The sequence below is a fragment of the Lontra canadensis genome, unplaced genomic scaffold, assembly GCF_010015895.1.
Source record: "Lontra canadensis isolate GAN:19392208 unplaced genomic scaffold, GSC_riverotter_1.0 scaffold118, whole genome shotgun sequence".
Taxonomy (NCBI): Eukaryota; Metazoa; Chordata; class Mammalia; order Carnivora; family Mustelidae; genus Lontra; species Lontra canadensis.
In genome coordinates, this window is record NW_022631112.1 from 3,256,073 (window position 1) to 3,268,682 (window position 12,610).

At 41.2% G+C, this 12,610-nt stretch overlaps 1 protein-coding gene and 1 non-coding gene across 4 annotated transcripts in view; one reads left to right on the forward strand and one right to left on the reverse strand.

The window, feature by feature from the left end:
- Positions 1-12,610, forward strand: part of TRIM44 (tripartite motif containing 44) — a 105,703-nt gene that overhangs the window by 16,645 nt on the left and 76,448 nt on the right. For 2 of the 3 annotated variants that reach the window (XM_032841041.1, XM_032841040.1), the window contains exons 2-3: positions 5,544-5,621; positions 7,604-7,669. In XM_032841041.1, the coding sequence (XP_032696932.1) occupies positions 5,544-5,621; positions 7,604-7,669 (144 nt within the window). The remainder of the gene's footprint in view (positions 1-5,543; positions 5,622-7,603; positions 7,670-12,610) is intronic. The other variant, XM_032841044.1, reaches the window with a different exon arrangement.
- Positions 6,758-6,828, reverse strand: TRNAG-GCC. The gene has a single exon. It is a non-coding gene; the product is annotated as a tRNA-Gly (tRNA).

Here is a 12,610-nt window from a genome sequence, read left to right on the forward strand (position 1 = left end):
GAGGTGTTCTCAACCCCTTTGAAGAGAGACATCCCAGGTTTTTGGAGTTCAAATACAAGAACCCTTGGAGGTATAAAACCTTCAGAGTGCTACTTCCAGGGATAGCAACTTCAGATGCCTGCAGGGAGTGGAAAGGTAGTGGAAATGCAGGAAGCAAACCCGGGGTAACTGTGGCAAACTGGAGGGAGCGCGCCTGGTGTAAAGTGGGTAGCTGCCGGCTTGGCTTCTGCCAGTTGCTGCTATTGGGAACGGGAGCCCAGTATAGTCCCATCTTTCAGATTTTCAAAAGAAGCTAGAAATCTTTTCTGTTAGGTCATATCTCCTGATTTTTAAATGCTGGCAACTTATTTAAAATTCCCAGTATGCTGTGTGGGATAAGACTCTACAAGTCCAGAAAAAAAAAAAATGTTCTGTAGGCTGTAGGCTGCAGGCTACAAATCTGTAGATTCTGATTTGGTCCATTTTCTTTCTTCACAGATTGAGAAATAGAAATCCAAAGATACAAAATGACTTTTCCAGGCTCACATAGATAGAGGCGGAAGTAGGAGTAGAGCCTGGGTCTTTTTTCTCTGGATGCAGTTGTCTTAAAATGGAAAGTTAAACTGTTTGGGTACTCAGAGGAAAAGTAATGTCTCTTTCCCAAGAAAAGTGCATGTACATTCTAAATTTTGTATACAGTTTTAGGGGTTTTAAACTCCCTGAAATCTGTACATAAACACCAGGTAAAGAACTCTCTCTTGTAGCTGCTGGTTCATATGTTTGCAGTGTAAGGGGAACAGTGCTCCAGTATTTATTTAAGCAGACTCACGTAGAGAGGCACTGTAGAAGCTGTAGGTCTGTCCTCCCTTGCTCACTCCCACCTTTATGTGTTCTAAATCTTAGACAGTAGGACCACCTTTAGCTAAGTCCAAGACCCTTCCTACTACTGTCTGCAATACCAGTCCCTCCAATCATTTCTTTTTTTTTTTTTCAAAGATTTTATTTATTTATTTGACAGAGAGAGAGAGAGATCACAAGTAGGCAGAGAGGCAGGCAGAGAGGGGGAAGCAGGCTCCCTGCTGAGCAGAGAGCCCAATGTGGGGCTTGATTCCAGGACCCTGAGATCATGACCTGAGCTGAAGGCAGAGGCTTAACCCACTGAGCCACCCAGGCGCCCCTGATTAAGAAATATCTTAAATTGCTAGTAAGTTTGAGCACTTTTTACACCTTTTAATATGTATCTTAGCCATTCTGCATTTCTGTTATGTTCGGATTTCTTTTGGGCTTATTTGACTTTTTCTTATTTATAAGAATACCTTTCTGTATTTCCGTATGTGTTGTTGACACCAGCCCCTTCTGTTGTATGTATGTAAATCTTTTTCATTTGGATAGTTCTGATCCTGGTTTTGATCCTGACTGACTAGCTTTGTGATTTGGCCGGGAATCATTTGACTTCCACAGAGCCGTTGTTGACCAGTGTAGTGAGAACACACCACCTCTTAGTTACTGTGTAATTGCGAATTGCCAGTGTGTATGAGCCCTGTGATTTGTAGGTTCCTCATTTGATTTCCATGAGCCATTTTCTCAGCTGTGAAGTGTGAATACCCTAAGTTTTTAGGTTTATCCTGAAATGCCAGTGAAAGAGCATATAAAAGTGCTTTGAAGAATAAAGAATAACATTTAAAGTGTAAGGCGTTTTGTCCTTTTCTTGGCTTTGTAACAACTCGTCCCTAGGAGTTGGCTTTTGTGAAGCATGCTACATCTTCACAGGTTAATCAGAATCTGAGAGGTGGGTGTCACAGCAGAGCACTTGTTTCTTTTTATTCTACACTCTTTCAGGGCAGGAAAGAGGTGTGTAAACAGATATGTTTACATTGAACTCCTGTGTTCTTGGAAGGTATTGGGTGGGATGGAGGTGGAGAAGAGCGATATCAGGAGACTCGGAGTTCACACCCATAGTGCTGGCTGCAAGGGCTGACACAGTAGAACCCGAACATTTATGGAACCAAATGTCTATAAGGTTAGAATTAGCCGCCCTTTGTTACTGTCACGGTCCACCTCTCAATTAGAACACAGGTTTCAGAGGCAATTGTTCTGCTCCACCACAGTAGGGAAGTATGAGGGTGTAATTTCTGACCCTGGTTATTACCTTTTGGCTGATGACTGCCTTTTCAGACAGATAATTCACTAAAACATGATAACCACCCTTTGCTCTGGGGACACTCAATCTCCGAGACCACCTTAGACCTAGATAACCCTGCGCCCCTGCCCTATGCTGCATGCTTTGGAGGGCCCTTCCTGTAGAGGGCCGTGCCTGTCCCCTTCTGGACGACTCTCCCAAGTACCCAGGACCCAAGAATTACCAGACAGAATGTCTTGAACCTGCTTTCGAGGCCTGCAGAGCCTTTTTCTGAGTCTGTCTTCCCAAAGATGGATCAAGCCATTAGCCTCTCCCCCTGATGTGTGCATTACTAGGTCCCAGGGGTGGCCAAGGGTGACTACTTAGTACACCCACAGCTGAGGTGTACTAGCGTGACATCTGTATACAAGGCTTCTCGAGGTGCAGAACGTGTGTGGGGGAAAGAAAGGAGGTGAATCTGGGGCCAGGGTCTTCCACTTAATACTTTTGCTCCAGCCCTGCAGCTGTTGGAGGCAGGTCTGCCCAGGGAAGCCTCCCTTTTCTGACCATCTGCTTATTTGACGAGTAAAACAAAAACAAAAACAAAAAAACACTGAGAATGTTTTCTTCACCAACCATTTTAGACACTGAGTATAGCTGACTCAACAGAGACCCCAGTTAGTCTCTGAGAATAATTCTCAAAGCAGGGGTATGGGTTGGAATGGGTAAATTTCCTGAAGGGAGAGTACCCGTGCACCTTCTGTCTCTCCCCTGGGCAGGCGCTGCTGATGCTTGGTGAAAAGGAGGGAGGATTCTGCTGACACACTGTATTTTTATAAAAGAAGGCTAAGGTTTCCCTTATCTCTCCACACAAGGCACATCTGCCTGCAAACGTGCTGTCTGCTTCTGAGGGATGCCTTCGTCGTTCTGTTTCTTTTCTGAATGTTTTAAGGCACAGTTTTGGTGCATTCCTTTCTGTTCTCTAGAGCCGGTGGGGGGAAGTCATAATATATCAGGGCTCTTGCTGAAGAGCTTAAAATGGGCGCTGGCAGCTGGGATGTGGGGGAAGAGAGCTTTCCAGAGACAAGTGACCTGCTTGTTCAGCCAATGAGAAGCAGGTTACAGAAGTGATATCACCAGACAGGCTTTATTGTCTGATCATCTCATAAAAGCAGGATTGTGTCTGGCAACTTAACCCTTTTTTAGGTACATCAGGTCTCACCCACTCTCTGGTATGTGACCTCCAGATTCTTTTTCCCAGCTGTCTGCTATGAGATCACAGAGATTAAAGATTTAAATTGGTGATGAAATTTGGAGAGTTGTAAACCACTATTTTAAAACTACAAACTATTAAAATTTAGAACCCCAGCTAGAATGGGAATGTCAGCTATGCTGTGTTTGGAGAGCATATCTAAAGCAGATACCCATCTAGTCATGTTACACCAGGCTTTTGCTGGATAGACTTGGGAGAGAAAGGGAGTTAGAGGGAAAACGAGACTGAGCCTTTAGTCTATTTTAATCTACATAAAGGGTCTTAGTAAGAATTTCCTGTTTTAGAGGAATTGGAATTGGTTCTGCAAATTTGGAAAATCGTATTGATTCTGAGACCAATTTTGAGTAACACATATTTGTAGTGTTTGTTTATATTGTACCTGTTGATTATCCTTTCCCCCATAAAAATGTCAGTCATTTTACTTCTTTGTGCTTCCATATCATCATTGGTAAGATGCAGGTGATGATCCTACCAGATCCTACACAGGAGTAGAGATAAGAAAATAAACTAATTTATATGATTTTGGAATGTCTACATATATGTATCCTAATTAGGTCATTCATGTCTTAAGATTGTGTATTCGTTCATTCATTTGTTCAGCCGGCTTTTTCAAAACCTTCTTGATGCTGGGCACAGATACAGAGATAGAAGCTGTAGTTCTTACTCTTAAGGAGTTTAAAACATTTTGAGGCAGATAGACAATAATAAAAATGTCTCAGGAATCTGTTGCATATACCGTGTTCCAGGTCCTTTTCTAAGCACCTTAACGTGTATTAGTTCATTTAATCTTACCATAACACTGTGAAGTAAGTACTGTTATTAGCTTCGTATTACAGATAAAGAAATAGAAGCAGAGAGAGGCGAAGTGACTTGCCTAAGTTCACGTGACCAGTGGTAGAGTTGAGACTTGAATCCAGGCTGTGTGGCTCTAGAGTGTGTTCTCTGAATCTCTCTTTACCAGTGCAGTAGTTACTAGCTGTATATAGCTTTGGAGGACTTGAAATGTGGTTTGTCTAAACTGAATAGTGTATATGTGAAATACACACTGGATTTCAAAGACTTAGTATGAAAAATGTATCTAATGTCTCATGTTGAAATCACATGTTGCAGAGATAATATTTTAGATATACTGAGTTAAGTAAAATCTATTAGAATTAGTTTCACTTTATTTTTGTGGCTACTTAAAATTACCTGTGTGGCTTGGATTTGTGGCTTACATTTCTCTTGGACTGTTCTACTCTAAATTGTTATAATACAGGGGTACCTGGGTGGCTCAGTCAGTTAAGGGTCTGCCTTCTTCGGCTCAGGTCATGATCCCAGGATCCTGGGATTGACCCTGCATCAGGCTCCCTGCTTGGTGAGGAGTGTACTTCTCCCTCTCTCTCGGTTGCTCCTCCTGCTTGCGCACACACGTGTTCTGTTTCAAATAAATAAATAAAATCTTAAAAAAAATAAATCATTGTAATGCAATAATTATAAGAGGAGACATTTGTTGAGCACTTCCTATGTGCCACATACTGGGCAATACCTTGACACTGTTCCAGTTAAGCCTCAAAATAACCCTATTTATTATTCACATTTTATAGAAGGGACAGGAGGTTTGGAGAAAGTCTGTAATTTACCTAAGGTTAATCCACTAGTAAATGACAGATCCCAGATTTGAAACCTTGTATGTCTGACTCAAAAACCTGTACTCAACCAGTACACTACACTGTAATACCATTTCCAATGAAATCTTTCATTTTCTTTGTTTTTATTTCTATAAGAATGTTTAATACTGCATACTTCTGTATTTGGTATGTAGAAGTTTACGTTAAAAATCACTAGGTCATAAAATGGACATCCTAGATCGAAATCTCTTCTCAGAGCCTCGGCCCTCAGTGAACGGTCAGCAGTGAACAGTTGAACCCTGAGATGAAGCAGTGAGTCAGCCTGTGCAGATGGCATCTAATTTTCATTCAAGTAGTTCTCTCAGGTCACTGGGCAATTTATGCCCCGACCCTCTTTGTCCAGTAGAGCGAGGAAGAGGGGCAGTGCAGCTTTCCTCAGTCATTTAGTTCTTTTGGCTAATAAGAAGAAAAAATTGCTTTTCATTTCATTGTCCCATGAAATGCTGTTTGTGTTTGAGAGAGCATCAAAATGCTAACGATCCCTGTCTTTTCTTTCTTTCAGAGCAAAGACTCAGGCGGACTGAAGGCAGCTATGATAGAGTTGGTGGAAAGGTTGAAGTTCAAGAGCTCAGATCCTAAGGCAAGTATTGTTTTGGAATTGATTGGGTATCATGTTTCGTTCTCCTTGAGCTAGGTTTGAGGGATATTAGTGATCATCTATCTGAACATCACATCGAGATCTAATAAAGCCTACCTGTTCAGAAGCCATGTTTTAATATGCCTGGAGATAAGTCATCTGTTTTTTCCCTTCTCTATGACTTACAACGTATAATCATTGTTTTCCCTGAACTGCGGACAAGTGCATTTTTAATCCTCCTGTACCGGGCCTTTGAGACTACTGTCTTCTGGGTCCATTAAACTCAGTCAAAGGCATCCATGGTACTGACCATCTTAATGGGGACTGGAACAGGCTCCAGACCCATCCAGTTGGTGTTCAGCACTAGTGTCTTGTCTCTCTCCTACTTACAGGAACCAGTGGCCACTGTGAATGCTTTTGTCCTCATGACCTGGAGTGTGGTCTGGGAAATGGTTTCAGCTTCCTGGCTTTCTTCGAAATATGTTGGGAGCTATAAGACTGATATTCTGGGAGACTCCATACCAGGGTGGGGGTGGTCTGGGATCAGAACATAACACAGCTTCCCTTCTCCTACCCAGAGACCTCCTGTAGCACTACTGGGTATTGGTCCCAGCTGGCTCTGCCTGAGAGTCAAAGCCTCTCACAATCAGATAGGGAAAGGAGCACAAATTTGTTTGACTTTTTGTATTCCCACCCCCCCTTTTTTTAATTTAAAGTCCTTTATATTGGGAAAAGACTAGCATTTCTTGAGTACTCACTGAGAGCCAGACACTGTGCTAGGAGCCTTACATATCTTTTTTAAAAATTGTGGTAAAATATACATAATGAAATTTACCACTTTAACCATTTTTTTTAAAAGATTTTATTTATTTATTTGACAGAGATCACAAGTAGGCAGAGAGGCAGGCAGAGAGAGAGGAGGAAGCAGGCTCCCCGCCGAGCAGAGAGCCTGATGCGGGGCTTGATCCCAGGACACTGGGATCATGACCTGAGCCGAAGGCAGAGGCTTTAACCCACTGAGCCACCCAGGCGCCCCTTATTTTTATTTTTAAAGATTTTATTTATTTATTTGACACAAAGAGATAGATAGATCACAAGTAGGCAGAGAGACAGGCCGGGGGCGGGGGGGATCTGCTGTTTGCATTGGCCGGGAATTGAACCCCAGCCTCCCGCGTGGCAGGCGAGAATTCTGCCATTGAACCACCAATGCTAACCATTTTTAAATGTGTAGTTCAGTGGCATTAAGTATTCGTATTGTGTCCAGCCATCATCACCACCTCCATCCATCTCCAGAACTTTTTCAGTCATTCCAAACTGAAACTCTCTACCCACTAACTTCTTTTCCCCCCTCTGCTCTTACATACTTATGATTTTTTGTAACAACCTGGTAGAGTAGCTTATTATTCCCATTTTATTGATAAGGACATGGAGGCTTAGAGAGGTAGGGCCATTTGCCTTGACTGTAGTATAATTTAGGGCTGGGATTCAAATTGACTTCACTCCCTGTGCTCTTTCTTTTATGTCACATTGCAGACCAAGCATTGGTGTTCATCTCCTTTCTACCATCTAATCACCTTGTGCCCCAATTTTCTAATCTGAAGCACTTTTGAGGCAGACTAACGATGATAGGCTTTACAAAAGGTGGCTTCAGTCTTCATTCTACAAAATAACTTTCTCTCCATACAGCATTGAAAGCATTGGGACATTGGTCATATCTCTTGTCTTCTGGTGTAGTTAGAACTCCAGAGATAGAGAGTATCTTGATAGAAAAAAATTGGTGTAACCTTTATCAATTTTCTTAGCTCAAAGTAAAGATTCCTGGTATAAGTAGTTTTCCTTTAGTGAAGATGAACTAGTTAATTATTAAGGATTACTGAAAGCTTTTTTTTTTTTTTTAACTGAGTTTTTCTGGTTTCTGGGGCAAAACAGCTATCCTGAAGGAGACAACTGTATTTTCTGTTTCTGCCCCACCCATATGCTTGTAGGCAGTGAAGAGCAAGAGGATGTATACAGATTACACTGAGTGGCTTCTGTGCATGATGATAATACAGGTAAAGTGCTTCGGGGTCCTTTATGAATGCATAGAATGCTTCTAATAGGAAACTTGCCAGAGGTGAAAAAATTGAATGATCCCATGAGAACAGCTCGTTGAAGCCTCAAGATTTTCCCATGGTACATCATGAGCTAAAGAATATTTCTTAGGACCAGACTTGATCTTAGATATGTACATACACACTCACCTCTTTTCTCTTCTCTTTATCTTGTTCTGGAATATTTCTACCAGTCTCCTTTATTTTCAGACCCCGTTCTGGTCTGCCATATGCATATACTGTATACCTGGAGCCAGGTTGAGGAAGGACTAAGGTAATTGCAGAATGACTGCAAGATCACAAACAGAGCTGGGGAGTGGGGTGGTGGAAAATGGGACACTCTATACATAATTTTTGCAACAAATAATTGTCTTCCAAGGGAAGTTTTTAATCTGTTCTGCTTTCCCTCAGAACTCTACCATCTCTTTGTTAAGTTGGCCTATTTAAGATGGGCAGAATCTCTCAGGCTTTATGACCTGTCATTTCCAGACACAGGAGCTTTTCATAGAAACACTGATTTGAGTCATGAAGCACTGAGCACTATCTCTGCCTCACTTCCTCTAGAATTCCCTAAAGCATCACAAAACTTCATTAGTCCAGACACTGAAATCTATTGGGGACTGAGTTAATGTTTACCTCCGAGTTTTGTCAGAGAGGAGTGGAAGATGACTAGATTAACCATTTTTTAAAATTAGGAAATAATATATGCTTATAGATTAGAAAATACAGATATCCATAAAGGAAAAGTCAAATGACTTTTCCCCAAGCTAACCACTATTAACAATTCGGTGTGTAACCTTCTAGACATTTTTCCATGTGGAAATATACTTCTAAGATATTTTACAAGAATTATACTGCACTTATGGTTTTAGTACATAGAATATTTTGGACATTCTTCTCTGTCATTGATTATTAATTTTTCTTAATGAGAAGCCTCATTTTGTCCAAAATATTTGTCAGATGCCCTTTTTTCTTCCAGACCAGTTGTTCTTAACCTTTAATGTTCATAAAAATCACCTGGAGGACCTCCAAACTGCAGAGTGCTGGGCCCACCCCTGCAGTTGCTGATTCAGTGGGTCTGGCGTGACTAGAGGCTGTGCTGACCCTGGTGATCTGGTGATGTTCCTTCTCTTTTATTTTGATTTTTTTTTTTCATTCCTTTCAGTAAATAATCAGAAGAGCCCTTGTAAATAAGTCTAGAAGGAGCAGGGGAGAGGAAAGGTATCCTGAGGCTGCCTCAGAGGCAGGGTTCCTGCAAGGCCCAAGAGAGTGAGAGGAGTTCTAGTCGGGATTTACGAGGATGATCAAGGCTCATGCTATGGGACAGGAGTGGGTTGAATTATAAAACCAGAGGAATAGCAGGAGACACCAAATCCCAGCCACTAGGGGTGAGCCTGAGAACAGGAACAGAGCCAGTGGTGGCTGGGAAATAAGGCACAGGTTAAGTTGTGTACATGCAGGTTGCTATGGTGAGCCCTGTTTTAAAGGATACATATCTCCAGGGATCTAGAACTTTCTATATAACGGAGAGAGTATTTTTTTAAAGATTATTTATTTATTTATTTGACAGAGAGAGAGAGGGAGATCACAAGTAGGCAGAGAGGCAGGCAGAGAGACCGGGGGAAGCAGGCTCCCTGCTGAGCAGAGAGCCTGGTGCGGGGCTCAATCCTAGGAACCTGAGATCATGAACTGAGCTGAAGGCAGAGGCTTAACCCACTGAGCCACCCAGGCGCTCCTGGAGAGAGTATTTTTAATACCAATCTTTAGTTTATTTAATTGAAAGTCTTTTAAATAATAAGGCATCCCAATGTGTGTGATATGGTCCAGTTTATAAACACATTTTTTTTCGGTCATACTTTTCAGAAACATTTATTGTGCCAAGTAGGGTTTTTGTTTGTAGATTTCTTATATTTATGCTAGACTTTAGGAAAATTAAAAGATGTAGTTAATCAGGTATGTGTGTATGCATATCTGTGTCCATTCCTGGGATTTTTAAGAAATTGAAGGTATTCTGGGTTATTTACAACTCTCCTGTGAAGTGACTGTGCAGTTATCTTTCTTAGTATACCCAGAGGAAACTGAGGCTCAGAAAGCACATTGATTTCTTTCCCTTCCTTCCCCTTGCCAAGCCTCTCAGAAAGCATTGAACCAAAAACATAACATGCTAAACTCAATCCAACTAATGTCTCATTATGCAGTTAATAACAGCCACTCTCTCTATTAGTATTGATTCCATCTAACATGTGCTGTTCCTTGTTTCCTATGGCTTATGTGCTCGAAACGAACAGAAACACAGCTGTGTATCATGAAATCATACTAATGTTACGAGAAGTTATTCTCAAGAAAAGTACCTTAAACTCAAGTCAAGTGGCTCATAGTATTCTCTCAGATTGGAGTGGGATTGAAGATGGGACTTAGCCATACTAATACTGCCTAAAACATATCAAGGTTTGTTTTTTTGTTCCAGTATCCGGTTTCTAAAGGTGTTCTTACTTAAGTTTAAAACAGGAGAGTTGTCTAACAACATGAAATTAAATAGATCTGAGAATTGTTTTATTTTTATTTAGCATTTACATAGCATTTTATAACTGCAAAAGAACTTTACAGCCCATTTTAGTAGCTGATATCATTGACATGGAACATAGCCCAGTCCTTCACTCTCCTGTGCTAATCAGACTCTTGTTAAAATGATAGGTTTTAGGGTACCTGGGTGGCTCAGTCAGTTAACTGTGTACCTTTGGCTCAGGTCATCGTCGGGGTTCTGGAATCAAGCCCTGTGTCAGCCTCCCCACTCAGCGGGGAGTTGGCTTCTCCCTTTGCCCCTCTCCCTGCTTGTGTTTTCTCTCTCTCTCTTAAATAAAATGAATAAAATCTTAAAAAAAAGAAAATCTTTAAAAAAATAGTAAAACTTTTATAAAAAGACTCATTAAAAAATGATAAGTTTTGCATGTACAAAGAGTAATGAGATATAAGCAAAACCTATTTGAATTCTTGTTGTTAGTGTCCTGTTGTTTCCCAGGGGGAAGCCAGGCCTCATGCTGTCCTTGCCTTGCCCCAGGACAGAAGTGTTCTCTAGGACAGTGTTTAAGCACCCAACTGAAGCAGAGAATTGAGCTGCTTCAGTTATCAAGTTGATTCATTTAAAAGTGTTCCTTTGGTTAGTAAGTTATTAGAATTATTGGCCTATTTATATACTTTTCCTAAAAAAAGAAGTTGTAATAGCATTCTTTAAGGGCGTGCATAGTGTTTTGTTTTATCTCTGTGCCCTCAAGCTCTAGTCTGGTGGGTACTAGGTGATGTAATAGTAATAGATATGCATGGTAATAGATGCGCATTATCCAGTACAGTAACACTGTGAAAGGAAATATTATTTGTCCTGTTTTGTGGAGGAGCAATCCAAGGTTTAGAGGGGTTAAAGAGCTTGCTGGTAAGTGATGGGACTAGGACTTCACATGTGTCATACTTCCCGTTCTTTCCCTGCCCACGATTGTTGAACCCATGGATGAGTAAATATAGAGGTATGTGCTGCCCTCCTTAGCAGTATGACTTCACTGACTATTTTTCCCTCACATTCTCCTTCTACCTGCCTTTACTGGATACTGCAGCCCGCAGTCCCAGGGTCCAGGACCGGAGAATGGCCTTTTCCGACAGACAGTATGGGGAGATGGGGAGAGCCGTGACAGCCGAGAGCATTTAGCACCGGCTAAATGAAGAACCGAGGCTAGTGCTTCGGTAGTTTCCCGTTAGTGATAGAAGACACCAGATGGGAAAGTACCTGTGGTGTCTCAGGCCCGAGCCGTGCTCTGAGGCATGGTATCCGCCAAGGACCAGATGTGGCCCCTTCTCATCCTCTGTAGACACTTGGGCAGTAGAAAGAGGAGAAACAAGCTCTTTGCCCTCCTTTACCATCTCCCTGCCTTTATGAAAACAAAATGAAACAACTTCCTGTTTTCCCCATCCCCCAATTATAAAAGTAATACATGCCATCTGTAGAAAACTGTGGGACAAACAGACATGTATATAGAAGAAGAAAAGAAATCTGCTACCTGCAGTCATTTGTAAACTTTGAGTACCTCTTTTTTCAATTTAATTTAATCTTATTTAAATTTAATTAATTAACATATGGTGTGTTATGAGTTTCAGAGGGAGAGTTCAGTGATCCATTAGTTGTATATAGTACCCAGTGCTCATTCCATCATGTGCCCTCCGCAGTGCCCATCACCCAGTTACCCCATCCCCCACCCACCTCCCCTCCAGCAACCCTCAGTTGGTTTCCTGTAGTTAAGTCTCTTATAGTTTGTCTCCCTCTCTGATTTCGTCTTACTTTATTTTTCCCTTCTTTCCCCTAAGACCCTCTATTTTGTGTCTTAAATTCCACCTATGAGTAAGATCATATGATGATTATCTTTTTCTGACTTACTTCGCTTAGCATAATACCTTCTAGTTCCATCCACATGAGTACCTCTTTTTTTAAATGCAGATTCTTGAGCCTCACCCAGAACATCTAATTTGGTAGTTCTGAGACTGCTTTTTTAGTATACAGCCTTGATGATTCTAATGCACATGGTCAATGCATCACACTTTAAGATACATCTATGAGAAAACTGGTTAATATCATGGTGCTTTGCCTTTCAAATAGAGAATTAGTATTCTCTCTCTAGATAATTATTGTTCTATGTGTGTAAGTATATATACAATTGGATAACTGTATGTATTTTTGTGTGTATAGACATGCATACATAGTTTGTATCCTGCTTTTTTTCACCTGACGTCATCCCTTATAAACATTTTTATCATTTGAATACACTTCAGTCTTTGAACTGCCCCTTGGAAAACTAAAATCCTGAAGGCCAGTCTGCTGTTATTACCAAATGGCAGTTTTACCCAATATGGCATTTCTGT